Source organism: Neomonachus schauinslandi, chromosome 3, assembly GCF_002201575.2.
Source record: "Neomonachus schauinslandi chromosome 3, ASM220157v2, whole genome shotgun sequence".
Lineage (NCBI taxonomy): Eukaryota > Metazoa > Chordata > Mammalia > Carnivora > Phocidae > Neomonachus > Neomonachus schauinslandi.
In genome coordinates, this window is record NC_058405.1 from 146,336,594 (window position 1) to 146,352,946 (window position 16,353).

The following is a 16,353-nucleotide window of genomic DNA, read 5'->3' on the forward strand; positions in this document are numbered from 1 at the left end:
ATGTTGAAAAAGAAAACCTAAGCTGGTGGCATCACAATCCCGGAGTTCTGTTACAAAGCTGTCATCATCAAGACAGTATGGTCCTGGCACAAAAACAGGCACATAGATCAACAGAACAGAATAGAGAACCCAGAAATGGACCCTCAACTCTATGGTCAACTAATCTTCAACAAAACAGGAAAGAACAGCCAATGGAAAAAAGACAGTCTCTTCAACAAATGGTGTTGGGCAAATTGGACAGCCACATGCAGAAGAATGAAACTGGACCATTTCCTTACACCATACACAAAAATAGACTCAAAATGGATGAACGACCTCAGTGTGAGAAGAGTCCATCAAAATCCTGGAGGAGAACACAAGCAGCAGCTTTTGTGACCTCAGCTACAGTAACGTCTTGCTAGTCATGTCTCCAAAGGCAAGGGAAACAAAAGCAAAAATGAACTATTGGGACTTCATCAAGATAAAAAGCTTTTGCACAGCAAAGTAAACAGTTGACAAAACCAAAAGACAACTGACAGAATCGGAGGAGATATTTGCAAATGTCTTATCAAATAAAGGGTTAGTATCCAGAATCTATAAAGAACTTACCAAACTCAACACCCAAAGAACAAATAATCTGATCAAGAAATGGGTAGGCAGAAGACATGATCAGACACTTGTCCAAAGAAGACATCCAAGTGGCCAACAGACACATGAAAAAATGCTCCACATCACTTGGCATCTGGGAAATACAAATCAAAACCACAGTGAGATACCACCTCACACCTGTCAGAATGGCTAAAATTAACACGTCAGGAAACGACAGATGTTGGCGAGGATGCAGAGAAAGGGGAATCCTCTTATACTGTTTTTGGGAATGCAAGCTGGTGCAGCCACTCTGGAAAACAGTATGGAGATGCCTCAAAAAGTTGAAAATAGAGCTATCCTGTGACCCAGCAATAGCAATACTAGTATATATCCCAAAGATAACAAATATAGTGATCTGAAGGTGCACCTGTACCCCAATATTTATAGCAGCAATGTCCATAATAGGCAAACTATGGAAAGAGCTCTGATGCCAGTGGATAGATGAATGGATAAAGAAGATGTGGCATATGTATACAATGGAATACTATTCAGCCATCAAAAAAATGAAATCTTGCATTTGCAATGACGTGGATGGAACTAGAGGGTATCATGCTAAGTGAAATAAGTCAATCAGAGAAAGACAATTATATTATCTCACTCATGTTCAATTTAAGAAACAAAGCAGAAGATCATAGGGGAAGAGAGGAAAAAATAAAACAAGACGAAATCAGAGAGGGAGACAAACCATAAGAGACTCTTAATCATAGGAAGCAAGCTGAGGGTTGCTTGAGGGGAGACAGTGGGGGGATGGGGTAACTGGGTGACGGACATTAAGGAGGGCATGTAATGTAATGAGCACTGTGTATTATATAAGACTAATGATGGGGCGCCTGGGTGGCTCAGTCAGTTAAGCATCTGCCTTCAGCTCAGGTCATGTTCCCAGGGTCCTGGGATCAAGCCTCTTCAGGCTCCTTGCTCAGCGGGGAGCCTGCTTCTCCCTCCCCCTCTCCCTCTGCCGGCTGTTCCGCCTGCTTGTGCTCTCTGTCAAATAAATAAAATCTTAAAAAAAAACAATGAATCCCTGACCTCTACCTCTGAAACTAATAATACATATGTTAATTAATTGAATTTAAATAAAAAAATAAAATTTAGAAAAACATAAGAAAACAAAGACCCGCCTCCCCCAACAAAGAATATAGTGATATTGGTTCTGCATCATTTTGTTTTTGAAATTGGCAGTTGTAGAGCTTATGAGGAAATATATGGAGCCTTAATTTGAACCTTTCTGATGTGGTATAGACAAAGATTTCTTCTAATAAAGAAAAGCTTTGTTTCTGCTTGGACATCTTTAGGGTCTTGCTGAAAAGGCTTTGTTTTAAATGAAAGCAGAAGCAGGAAGTAGCAATTCTGAGAATGTTACACTTTTCGTTCACATGCATTATTAGCTCATAAACTCAGTTCCCTTGGGCTAAGATTACCTGAATTTGTCTATGGTCTCGGGACAATGAGTGGAGGTGAATCTTTCCAAGCACCCCTGTTTCTCAGTCATGCTGCATTTTATCTCCTTCATTAATGTAAGGGGGTAAGGTAAATGCCTTCATTTCCTTTGTAGTTAGGAATAGAATAGAAAGTCTGTAGCACAGTAAGAGAACAGTTAGCTTGCAGTGGAATAGAAAAATTGTATTTGTAATCATAAATTTTATGGTTTAAAACATTGAAAATTATCAGTTGAATCCCATTTCGTCCAGAGGCTAAACTTCTTTGTAATTGTTGGTCAGGCCCTTTTGGAAATAGCAGAATGTATATTACTCAAGCTACACTAGGCTATACTCCACTCAAGCTTTATTTCCAAACAAAACCTCAAATTTCACTTAAAAAAAAAAAAAGACTATTTCTTGCTCATATCGTCATCTAGTGTGGGTCATTTGGCTGTTCTTATAGTTTAAAGTTTGGGCCGAAGCTGCTTGTATCATGTGATTCTACCATATTATTCTAGCCTTATGGATGGGTAAAGGAAAACATGGAGATTTCATATCTACTTTTTTTTGTTTTATTTGTTTTATTTGTTTTCTAATGAGTTGATTATTTTAGATTCCACATATAAGTGATAGAATGGAGTATTTGTCTATGTCTAACTTATTTCACTTAGCATAATATTCTCTAGATCCATCAGTGTCTCAACTGGCAGGATTTTCTTCTTTTTTTATGGCTAACTAATATTCTGTATACTGTCTGTTCATGGGTCAGTAGATATTTAGGTTGCTGTCATATCTTGGCTATTACAGGTAATGCTGCAGTGAACATGGGAATACAGATACCCCTTTGAAGATAGTGATTTCATTTCTTTGGATATATACCCAGAAGTTGGATTCCTGGATCATACAACAGTCCCATATTTAATTTCTTGAGTAACCTCCATACCGTTTTTCAGAATGGATGTATCAATTTACATTTCCACTTGCAGTGTGCAGGGGTTCCCTCTTCTCCACGTGCTCTCCAACACTTGTTAGCTTTTGTTTTTTTGTTTTGTTTTGTTTGTTTTTGGATAATGGCCATCCTAACTGGTGTGAGATGTTATCTTATTGTGGTTTTGATTTGCATTTCTTTGCTGATTGGTGAGCTCATATCCACTTTTAACTTACTTGAACTGTTGGAAGCGACATCTGCCGCTTCTGCTCTTAGCTTATTGGCAAGCACTAGTTATGTGGCTTTAACCTAACTGTAGGAGGATGGGAAATATAAAGGAGTCCATTGACGGATGGATTAGTGATCTATGGGTCATTGACATGTATTGTTCCTAGTGGTGATGGCAAGGTGAACATAGGTTTCAGAGGCAAGCCAACTACTGTTGGGAAACCTTGGTTTTCATGGTGAAGGGCATATACTAGCTAAGTTCCATCTCTCCTTCCTTCTACTTACAAAATGTATCTTTGTGACCACTGACAAGGAACAGATACAGATAGAGGCCTTTGGAGATTGACACATTAAAGAAAATTTTTTCAAAATAATGAAAAGGGGGGCTCCTGGGGGCTCAGTCAGTTAAGCATCTGCTTTTGGCCCAAGTCATGATCCTGGGGTGCTGGGATCGAGTCCCACGCTGGGCTCAATGGGGAGTCTGCTTCTCCCTCTCCCTCTGCCCCTCCCCCCCCACTCATGTGCTCTCTTTCTCTCATGCTTTCTCTCTCTCCCTCAAATAAATAAATAAGTAAATCTAAAAAAAAATAATGAAAAGGTAAAAGAATAGTATAGTGAACAGTATTATACCCTTTACCTTGTCTGTAAGACACCTGGCATTATTGAAATTCTCATTAATTATTTATAACTTCAGTTGGTCTTAAGTCTTCAGAATGGAACTGAATAACCATAAGCACTACCTTAGATGAATTAAATTTAGGGAATGGGTTTAACACAAACCTTTTGATGATTTTTACACATTGGCTGGCAGTCTTAAAATTGACCCTTGTCTGCTGTATTTGTCCAGTATAGTTCTTGAAATATATATTGTTTTTTTAAAAAATATTTATTTTAGATTGAGAGAGTTGCATGCAAGTGGGGGTAGGGACAGAGGGGAGGGAGAGAAAATCTCAGTCAGACTCCAGGCTGGGTGCAGAGCCTGATGTGAGACTCCATCTCAGGACCCTGAGATCACCACCTGAGCTGAAACCAAGAGTCGTACACTCAGCCCACTGTGCCATCCAGATGCCCCTTGGAATATATATCTATAAAGAATGATTATTATAAGTAGATTTTAAGAGGAACAGACTAGACTTTAAAAATAATTAGTATCTTTCCCAAAAAAAAAAAAAAGTCTCTTTCCCCAAATGCTTTATGGGTATGTTTCCATATTTTTTTTCCTTGACCAATTTAACAGCTTTTCAATGGAAAGGATTCTTTTCTTTCCTTTTCCTTTCCTTTTTCTAGTGCTTTACATGAGTGGCTGATACATTAGGAATAATTTTCTCAGTAATGTAAACTGAAAATAAGTACTTGCATGCAGTGTGCCAAAGCTAATTCTTTTTCCCACCAGCCAAATCATGTTTTCTAGATTCTAACTCCTGTGTTATAATGTCATTTGCACTCTCTTAGTCTTTTACTTTAGTCTTTTGCTACTGGTGTTTTATAAAGGCAGTAGCTTTTTTTTTTTTTTTTAGATTTTATTTATTTATTTGTCAGAGAGAGGGAGAGCACAAGCAGGGGGAACGGCAGGCAGAGGGAGAGGGAGAAGCAGGCTCCGCTCTGAGCAGTTGAGCCAGATGTGGGACTCGATCCCAGGACCCTGGGATCATGACCTGAGCTAAAGGCAGATGCTTAACTGACTGAGCCACCCAGGCGTCCTGGCAGTAGCTTTTTGTTTTTATAACATCTTTATATCACAGAACTTGTGGGAATACAGTAGGTAATTATAAGGATTTGTTTAATAGTTAATTATCCTACAACTTAGCAGTTGGGAAACTTAGTATTATTTTTTCACATCTGCATTGTAATAGTTAATACAACCCTGACACACTTCTAGTCATCCTGTGTTTTATTTTTTGATTAGTTGAAAGTTCCTGACATTCATAAAGTACATGAGATAAATAGCTAATGTGGTATTTGATTAATCAAAGGCTATTTGATTACACTATTTGTACACCTGACTGGATTGAAATAAACTCTGTTATACTAAGAATATATATTTTGTTTCTCCCGCCCTCACATTATTTTTCTTAGGCAATAGAGATTATGCCAAGGATGATCCACTGGAGTTTAAGTCTCACCAGTGGTTTGGAGCATCTGTGAGATCAAAACAGGATAAAATTCTGGTAAGTCTTTTGGTTACTTCCATGTAGGTGAGTTTAGTCACTTGGGTTCTGCTACTTTCTACCTTCATTCCTACGTTGTTCCTTTCTCCTGCCCCTGTTGATACTTCCCGTCAGTATGTTTCTATCCAGCCAGGTTTAGGACTAGTGGGCCTATGATTAATCAAACACACTAGTACCTCCTCTCTTTAAAAATACAGCAACCGGGGCGCCTGGGTGGCTCAGTTCATTGGGCGGCTGCCTTCGGCTCGGGTCATGATCCCGGAGTCCCGGGATCGAGTCCCGCATCAGGCTCCCTGCTCGGTGGGGAGTCTGCTTCTCCCTCTGACCCTACCCCCTCTTGTGCTCTCTCTTTCACTCCCTCTCTCTCTCTCAAAAAAAAATTAAATTAAATTAAATTAAATTTTAAAAAAAATACAGCAACCTTCCCTTTGCCTCTTCCCCACCGCTATGCCTCATTACTTGGCTCCCCTTTTCAGAAACTTTTTGAAAGTGTTTTCTACAGTGACCATCTCTACTTTCTTCACATTGTCTTCCCAACCACTGCAGTCAGGCTCAGGTAGGCATGGCCAAAGTCACCCTTGGCTATCAGGTCACTGAAATCATTGGTACTTGTTCTTATGTTTCTTGTCGTCTCAGCACCATTCAGCAAGGTCAGTTAGCCCGTTCTTTTTGAGGTGCTTTTCTTCCCTTGGCTTCTGGAACACTGTATTTTCCTGGTTTCTCCCATTTCTTTGCCTGCTCCTTGCAGTCTCCTCTTCTGCTCAGTCTCTAAATATTGGGTTGTTCCTAGGCTGTGTTCTGGACCCCCATCTTCTTTAACTACACCTTTTACCTGGCTGTTCCTATTCTGTCTCATTGCTGTAAATAAAATCCAAATGTCATAATCCCCAAATCTATCACTCTAGCTCCTAGTTCTCCTTGGAGTTTCAAAGTCATATTTCCAAACAAGCTATGTGGCATTTCCATTTGGATATCTCCTATATTATTACTCAAAATGAACATGGCTAAAATAGAACTTTTGTTACCCACTATCAAAAAGGAAAGAACACAGGGGCACCTGGGTGGCTCAGTCGATTGGGCATTTGCCTTCGGCTCAGGTCATGGTCTCGGGGTCCTGGGATTGGGCCCCCTGTCGGGCTTCCTGCTCAGTGGGGAACCTGCTTTTCCCTCTCCCTCTGCAGCTCCCCCTGCTTGTGCTCTCTCTCTCAAATAAAATAAATAAATAAATAAATAAAAATTTAAAAAGGGAAAAAACAAAAAGATAACTGTTTCCATATAAAACTTCCCCAACTTGTTTAGAGGCATGACTCCCTACTGCATCCACCAGCAAGCTGTATCAATTTTGCTTCCAGAATATATCCCACATCCGTCAATACATAATCATCATCTGCACTATTTCCACCCTGTATCAAGCCACCATCATTACCCACCTGGGTTCCTGTAGTGCTGTCCTCCTCTTTCTGCTTCCTCTCCTGCCCCAACTACAATCCATTCTCCAGAGGAGGACCAGAGTGAATCAGAGCATTTCTTCTCGATTAAAACAGTCAAGTGGTTTTCCATCACGCTCAGAGGACAAATCGCTGCTTCTTCTGGCTTGTGAGCATCTCCATAATCAGGTCACTGGCTCTTGTCTCTGGCATCATCTTACTGCACCTCACATGCTTTAGCTACACTGGTCTTTATTCCTTCCACATGACAAGTCACTGCAGTTAGTATCTTAGTGTTTTTGTTCCCTCTGACTATGTTATGCTCATCTTGTTTATTTTCACTTGGCTAGCTCCTCATTATTCTGATTTCAGCTTTAATTTCATTTCCTTAGAAAGTCCTTCCCTGTTTTAATTATCTGCATTGTGTTTATTACTGTTTTTAAAAATCCTATTGTGGGGCATTAGGAAAGAATTTGTTTAGGAGCTGAAATTTCAAAGGAGCTTTAAAGGATGTGTCCAGCTGGAAATAAAGGATGGGGTTGAGAGTAGGGGCACTCTAGGCAGAAAGCAAAGAAGCAGAAATAAGCAGAAGGAGCAAATAATCCTTGTACATGAAACATCAAGTACATGTAGAAAAGTAGCAATAATCATCTCCTTTCACTTTTTTCAGGGTAAATATAAAATAACCTACTATTAATGTCTGCAGTGTTTGTGTTAATGTTTTGCTTCAAAAAAGTATTACAGAAAGTTAATTGAACCTTTTTCCAGAATTAAATTGTCACATTTTGGTAAATTATATGTTATTGTTCCACTTCTTGTACATGGTGTTGAAATCTGTAACTCTGAAAACAAAAAAGTCATAATTTATTTGGAAAGTATGTAAAATAAGCAATGCAAAGTCTTTTATTTTTTTCTTAATAATAAATCACTTGCTTTATAATTTAGGGGTATATTCTACATGCATGAGAATGTTATTTAGTTCAAATGTTGATTTAATCTGTGACCATCAGCTTAGTGCATAACATCAAGAAAAGTGCTACATGAAATAGTTTTGCTAACTATTTTGAAAAAAAAAATATGTGAGGAAAGTACTTTTTAAATCTGTATCCACTGTTGTGATAAGGAATTCTTGGTATAAGACAGGCTTGATTAATTTTTATTAATGCTTAGAAAGTGTTTTTGAATTCTGAAGTTGTACAGATTGTCTGAAACACTAATATTTTCAGGGAATTTTTATGCCGTGGACCATCCCCTTTGATTTCAGGCCTGTGCCCCGCTGTACCACTGGAGGACTGAAATGAAACAGGAGAGAGAGCCTGTTGGAACATGCTTTCTTCAGGATGGAACAAAGACTGTGGAGTATGCTCCATGCAGATCAAGTATGTATAGGAAGTTGTACCAGCTTTTAAAAGAGGGTTGGGAAGCCTAGTTTGTTAAAAATGTGCGTGTGTGTCTTAAAAATTGTAGACATATTATGTGTGAGTCAAAAGATGCTCCATTGAGCTTCTCTAACATACATGTGGGACTCCCTAGAACAAAAGATTCTGATGCAGTAGGTCTTTGTCAGGCCTGGGTACCTTCCTTTTTAGGAAACTCTACAAGGGAATTTAATGGATGCCAAAGTTTAAGAACTAGAGCTTTATATTAATAATGATGTTAAATGTAAAAAAATATGTCTTAAAGAGCTAGAGTTTGTATTGGAAGGTGAAACATTGAGCTCAGGACTTTGAGTCAGAATTTTCATTTAATTTTGTTTTTAATTAAAAAAAAATTTTTTAAGGGTTTACTTTTTAAGTAATCTTTACACCCAACCTGGGGCTCAAACTCAAAACCGACTGAGCCAGCCAAGCACTCCTGGATTTTCTTTCTTTTAAATCAGAGTTTCTCTGTCAATGTTATCAAGATTACTCCTCTTCTGATGATCCAAAAGATCTCACTTTGTTGTCTAATATTATTTGAAATTTCAGATGAAATTCATATTGTAACTAAAGATGATTTTGAGCACTTAAAATTTTGATAATGCTTTTCCAAAGGAGATTCCTGTACCTTTTTTTTTTTTTTAAGATTTTATTTATTAGAGAGAGAGAGAAAGAAAGAGCACAAGCAGGGGAGAGGGGCAGAGGGAGAAGCAGGCTCCCCGCTGAGCAAGGAGCCCAATGCGGGACTCGATCTCAAGACCCTGAGATCATGACCTGAGCTGAAGGCAGACACTTTACTGACTGAGCCACCCAGGCGCCCCTTTCTTTGTTCCATTGGTCACCAGGCAGTTCAGTAGAGAGAATCAGTAATAGAGGTATAACATGGAGGACTGTTACTGCTAAATTCTTTTTTTCCATGTTAGGTGACTTAAGACACCAGGTCAGGGGAACTGTTCAGTCTTTAAAATTCTAAGCACTTGAACCTCCAAGCAGTTGCAAATGATTATTATTAATACTTATTTCTTAACCCACCAACTTGACTCTATTTGTTGTACGTGAGAGGTACACATCAGAAGAACGATACCTCCCCAGAACTGCATTATTTCTTAGGATAGGTCAGAAAGCACACCTTACACAGGACAGAGGAGGTTGGCAGCCCTATACTCAGTACTTCATACCATCTGTATCATCACCTTTACGTTGCTGTTTTGGTCACAGCACTGTTGTCTTTGTGGTATGTGGAAAATGCGAGAACTAAATTATGTTTTTAATTGTATTGTAAAAACGATCCTACTTTGAAAAGATAATTTTATAGCTGTGAGGAATGAGCTAACTCTTGCATGCCAGGTTTGTAACTTACCACTTACATGATGGACATGCATGTAAAAGTCACCCTTATTCTCATATGATAGATGTGGGAGCTGAGATTCAGACAGTTGCAAGTAATTTTTTCCTACTAGTGAGGATTTGAACCCAGGTCTTACTCCAGATGAATCCTTTCCTTGTAATACTAACAATGGGAATTGTTTTCCATTTCAGTGGCCTCAGTGTTAACCACAGCTTATCCATAAAAAATACACCCAGCTTTCACAAATACAGGTTTGGATTATTCTGGATGTGTAAGAGTACTTGGTACCCTTCTGAAAGCAAGCATTCTAATGATGATCCATCATGGATATACTGCCAGGTTAGGCTAATAGTTTTTGTCATTTTGCCTCTTCATTGATGACCAGTTACTCAACATGTGTTTAAAGGATGAAGGCAGTATTTGCATGATGTATCTGTCTTTTGTTTATTTGGTTTAGGCACAGAAATTTTACATATAGGCACAGAAATTGTAAAATCATTTTAAACCTTATTTTCTAAAGTATTTAACAACCAAATCAGGTCAGCAAACTGTCTTGTGAGCCTCTTTTTGTAAATAAAATTTTATTGGAATATAGCCCCACCCATTTGTTTACATGTTATTTTTAAAGGGAGAGCTGAGTAATTGCCACAGTGACCATATACCCCCTAAGTCTAAAATATTTAGTATCTGGTCTTTTACAGAAAAAGTTGCAGATCCCTGATCAGATAATAAAACCTCAAATCTTAGAAAAAGCAAAAGAATAACTTCAAAAATCAAAGTGAATGCCTTTCTTCCTAATAAATCTGGCTTTCAGTATCCCTTGATTATTGTACATGCTTTTTGGCTCAACCTTTGCAATATGAAACTACCTACAGGCCCAAATTACAAGGGGCAACATGACCAGAGGGGGGGAAACATGCTCAGGAGCGGGAATCTGAGAACCTGGGTTATATTCTCTAATTTTGTCAACAACCTGCTGTAGCTATGCGTGATTTACTTAATCACTCTGGGCCTTTGTTTCACTCTTGGTGTAAAACACTGATTCGGATAAAAGACTTTAGAGGTACAATTTTTGTGTTTTGTATTTTCTTCATGCTTCAATAGGTTATGCAACCAATGATTGATTTTGCTTGGGAATGCCAGTTTTGAAGGGCTACATTGCTAACTTGATAATTTTGCTTGTTTTGGTAGTGGTAGTTTGTGGGGCATTTTGTTTGTTTCCTTTTGTTTTCAACATGATCTGTGTGGACACCCTGGGCATGAAACTTCACTGTCTGTAAAAAATTTCTTTATTCCTGATTATGTTTGCTTTTGGCTTTTCATAACTACCTGTGACCTAATGGCTTTACACAATAGGCCAGGTGTCTTTCTAAAAGTTCCAGAGCCACAAATCATGTAACTTAAATACTTTCAATTCCATGCTCAGGCTGCGTTCTTTGTTCCTTCTACTTTCTGGTGACATTATTTGTACATAGATTTTTCTCAGTTATGAAAACTAGTTGCCTTTTCTTCCCCCTTGATAGTTACTCAGGAAATTATAAGTACACTGTTGATTTGAGATAGTGCAGGTTAGTGGTGTGGACACACTGGGCTCAGATCCATGCTCTCTTATTTACTAGCTGGCTGACTCTGGTCAGGGTACTTCATTTCTGTAAGCCTTCACTTCCTTATCTGTACATTGTGAATGATAATAGTATCTCTCATAGGATTGCATAAGATTTTAAAAGATAATGCCTTGGAAAATGCTTTAGTACGGTAAGTGGCTCATGGAAGGGGCTTAATAAACATAAGGTGCTCTTACTATCATAATCAGTAATATTGTTTATAATGCTGTCAGGCTTGACAAGTAGGAGAAATATTATTCATCTATAGGAATAAAAACAAAAACCTTCACTGAAATAGCTTGTAGTTACCATAAAATTCTTTACGTTGGCATAAACACTCAGTTTAATACGTACCTGTTAAGAAAATTTTAAAGGACAGTCCTGTTTTCTAGCTGGACATTCTGGGAAACCAAATAAAGCAGATAAATATACAGTATGATAATCAAAAAGAGATGTCTTTATAAATGGCCTGAAATAGTTCCCCTGAATACAACTTGAATAAAGGAAATAAATGGCTGACTTGAGGTCAGAGCAGAATTCCTCAGTGTGATTCACTAGATGCTGGAAACCCCAGCCCACATTTTCCCATTCCCTCTTGGTTAGAAAAATTTACATTCGGGTAGCATTACACTCTTGAGGCTACTTTCTAAAACAAATTCTAAATTTAGTTATTAAGTGTGTAATCTTGGGGCAGTTCCCAGGTTTTGATGGGAGTATTTGACAAAAATTTTTGGAAGTTGTCCTTTCAGTTGTACTGAAAATAGATATTTTTGGTTCCTGTGTTTGGGTGGGAAATATAGTAATACTATAGCATAATTATTTATGTATTGTAACATTGACTACAAGAATTCCTTGATAACTAAAGAGTATTGTTTTCATTGTTCCTTGTTATCCTCAAAATAAAACAAGGGAGAGTCTTCAGGTTCATCCTTACCTGTATTCTAGATACAGTATTACTCATGATGAGAGTTAATTTAAATTAATTGGCTAATTGTCCAGAAATTGTCCCCTTTTGTGAGAACTACCAAATAAAAGGTAACCACCAAAGAGTCTAACTACTGAGTCTGTTACTATTTGGAAAATAATTGAAAGTGTCATGTTTAAAGGTGTTCACGTTCATTAGACTGCAGTTCTAAATATGTTGTGAAGATAGTTCGTATTTTGCTTTTTGCTGAACATTAAGTTAGGGTCTGGCTCTCTCCCAAAATTCTGAACTACGTTTTCAATGGATTTTTTATGGTTGTTGGCTATAAAATATATGTGTAGTAAATATGTATTAGGAATGTATGTATCTCTTAATAGTATTCGTAATAAATTTGTGAAGACTGTAGGCTAGCAACTGTAGGGTAATAATAGGAATTTAGGATTGGAATTTTTTTTTTTAAAGATTTTTTATTTATTTGTTTGACAGAGAGAGACACAGCAAGAGAGGGAACATAAGCAGGGGGAGTGGGAGAGGGAGAAGCAGGCTTCCCGCTGAGCAGAGAGCCCAACATGGGGCTCGATTCCAGGACCCTGGGATCATGACCTGAGCCGAAGGCAGATGCTTAATGACTGAGCCACCCAGGCACCCCTAGGATTGGAATTTTTAACTCGTAGATCACAACTCATCTTTGTTTTATGAAATCAAAATAGTGGTTCATAACCAGTAATTTTTTAAAAATGGAATGAAATAAAATAGAAAGTGTCAGAATATATTGTACATGGTAATACTGATACTGTGTTGTGAAATTTTGTCTTATTTATATATCTATTATATACACACATAATATGTATATGTTGGGTTGTCTGGGTTACAATATATAATCTTGCTGTGGGTTGTGGTTAAAAATAAGTTTTAAATCTACCATTTTAGGTGATGTTTCTGTTTCCTGGTGACCATTCCAGGTACTTTGATCTCTCTTGCCATATCTAAGAAAATGGTGCTGATAAAAATACATACTAACTTTTTCAGAATGTGAGAATAATTCAGTAAGTGCTTGAGTGAATGAACATTCCCAATTCATGGTACATTATCTTATGATTACAGTGATACAGATTTTTCTCATGTTTTGTTTTATGTTATGTGTTTGTTTTTGGGTTTGTGTATATTTCCAATCTTTTTATTTTAGAAAATATTGATGCTGATGGACAGGGATTTTGTCAAGGAGGATTCAGCATTGATTTTACCAAAGTAAGTTCTCATTTAAGACTGAATGAGATTCAGATCTATCTCATTATCTAAACCATTGTTAAAAATTAATTGCTCACTACTTCAACTTCTCTATAACTATTACCTGTTTTATGAAAACAGCTAATAAAAAATGACCACCCATGCATTTTGATAATCTTTGCCTTATATTCTTCTCTCCCTAGCAGACATTGCTTATTTGAAATAGACATCAGAATGGGAATGGAGGACAGTAGAAAACTCCTCAGTAGATACAGATAACCATTATGACTTAATATTAAAATTTCCAGTTAGATAAATTTATATAATATTAAAGTTTTTCCTGTTTGATTTTCCATAAAATCTTGTCAGTGGGAGCTTTGTTACAAAATTGTAGTTTCATTACATAAAAGTTGAGAAACATGCATGTTTGCCATCAATTATGTGCCTATAGGCACCAAGTAAAGCTGGAGCAACTTAATTATTGTAAAAAAATTCATATGTGTGGCTCTGTGTATTTTTCACTAAGCTAGTATGCTCTCCAGAGTTGATAGTTTTTATCTGTTTTCCTAAAATAACAATTCAGTGTATGTTTTCAAAGGAAAATTTTATTAAGTATTTTTCTTTCTGTAATTTTCTTTTGTATATGTGGTTTTTTTTTTTTTTTTTTGGGTGGGATATATGAACATTTTGAATGTCAAATTGAGAATATTAATTACTCCTAGAGAAATCTTACATATATTGATTAAAAGTAGAGCTTCCTTAGAAAGCTTAATATGGCTTTCTTAGAAAATACCTTAAATTTATTAAAACAGTAGAAACTATGTAATTATGTGATTCAGAAAATTAATAAAGCCTTTTCTTATTTTTTAAAATTTGTATTTTATCTTTACTAAAAAATTTTTTTTCTAGACTAGGACTATAATTATAGTTGACTTTCTTTACTACATAATTGATTTAAATAACTCAATTCGAGATTCATAATTCAAAACGTATTCATAATTACTAATAATTCAAAATTTGAGGAAGCAAAACAAAGAGAAGTATATTAATAAATATTAGCTTTAAACTTTCACGAAATATTTTCAAATAGGTGTTGTTTCAAAAAAAGTGTCCATGTTTTCTGTACCCTATGCCCATGCAACTGTAACCCCAGAAATATTCTCGTACATGAATATTCATTGCTAAATTAACTGTTTACTTTCGTCAACTCATTTCTAAAATAAAAGGTATCCTTTTAAAGTAGACAGTTTAGAAGTATCTTTTTCATAGCCAGCTCAGGAAAATTGTCTGTTGAAATCTTCCTAGGGCTATATGTATGTTTGGAGGGGTAAAACTTTTTTTTTTTCTCTCCAGCTGGAAGAAATTTCCAAAATATGCTCAAACCCTAAATACAGTTTCCTTGAATTAGATACTTACAGTTTGTTACAGATACAAGAAATACTAGTGAAGTGTAATTTGTATATGTAATACACCCTGAAAAATTTACCCTGTAACTTCATTTCTCTTTAGATCTGTAGGACATGAAAAATAATTTTTCTTAGCCGAAGAATTTTTAATGATTATTATAAAGGAAATTTGCCTGTGTAGCCACAAATAGACAAAATCAATGACTTTTTGTCTTTATTGTAACTCAAAAATATTTTGCAGTAGTACTTTATAACAAGTATGTGAAGCAGCCAGGTCTATAGAATCAATGTGTGTATGTATTTGTGTATTTTCATGTATTTTATATATTAAATGCATTATAACTCTTTTTGATTTGTATTGTATTTTATTGTATTTTAGATAAGATGCAGTGAAAATTTACTGAGAATGAGTTAGAGAGGTTTGAGATTTATGATTTTGTTGTATGGGTATATATGTGTATATATAACTTTTATGTATATTAGATGTGTATGTATGTATAGCTTTTATGTGTATTACATTGCTTTCAGTTTTCAAACTACCTGTTTTTAAATATGTATCTTTTTGTTGTTTGATTTAATCTAGGCTGACAGAGTACTTCTTGGTGGTCCTGGTAGCTTTTATTGGCAAGGTAGGTTAATATTTTTTTAAATTACTCAGTAATGATTGTGTTTAATGCTCCATTGGCTTAGATGCCTATGAGATTTTTCAAATTATTTTAAAGAAAGAAATTGAAAAATACAATTTAAATATATAATCACTATCTGTTACATAGTATTCTTTTTTTGACTGTAGTATCCTATATATATTTTGATATATAGAAAATAAAATATATGGCATATTGTAATATATATAGATATATATTCCTAGGAGAAAATAAACAATATTTTTAAAGTAAATCCATAAAGTAATTTAGAACAATTAATTTTTATTGCTTGTGGCATATGCTTCTTCATCTCTGTACTCCAGAGGCTATGATATAAACATTAGGAAGTGTGGAACTGATTTATGACAGGCAAATTGTGGCATTCTGAAAGCTCATGGTTTTAAAGTATTTCAAATTTGCTCATTAGAATATTTAAATGGTTATTTTCTCATTAATTACTGACATCAAGAATGATTTCTTTGTGTTTGGGGAGTTTTTAAAATAGAGGATTTCAAAAGAATGTAATTAAATTGGCATCAATATAAAGATAAAAGACATTCTTCAGTCATTCTGGGAGGCCCAACAAAATTACCATTTGTACAAATGCATAACAGATCATTATTTGCTGACGGTTTGAAAACAGGTAACTAAATTTGCTTACTTGCTTTACTTTATGTTTCATGTATCATTAGGTACACATGGTTATTTATTTAGCTAATATATTCACGTTTGTTTTCTGCTAAAAAGTGGTGTTTACAAGGTCAGAACTTTTGTTTTTTGGTATTCTGATATTTAAGCATTACCAGTATTTGGAAGAACTGGAAAAATCTATGACTATATTAATGTGCAAGTACTTTCTAATTCCGAATTTTACTTCTGTACTCTAACCCATGCTTACTTTTGCTTCATAGAAAAGGAAACTAAAGAAAGAGATTTACTGAAGAAAAATTACAGTAAAGAAAGAAAATAAGAAGGGATGGGAAAT

General features: G+C 36.0%; 1 protein-coding gene across 3 annotated transcripts in view; it reads left to right on the forward strand.

Annotated features, from left to right (window-relative positions):
• The window catches only part of ITGAV (integrin subunit alpha V), a 95,551-nt gene that overhangs the window by 35,226 nt on the left and 43,972 nt on the right, over positions 1 to 16,353 (forward strand). For 2 of the 3 annotated variants that reach the window (XM_021703295.1, XM_021703296.2), the window contains exons 3-6: positions 5,278 to 5,369; positions 8,061 to 8,175; positions 13,278 to 13,339; positions 15,308 to 15,353. In XM_021703295.1, coding sequence (XP_021558970.1) covers positions 5,278 to 5,369; positions 8,061 to 8,175; positions 13,278 to 13,339; positions 15,308 to 15,353 — 315 coding nt within the window. The remainder of the gene's footprint in view (positions 1 to 5,277; positions 5,370 to 8,060; positions 8,176 to 13,277; positions 13,340 to 15,307; positions 15,354 to 16,353) is intronic. The other variant, XM_044913688.1, reaches the window with a different exon arrangement.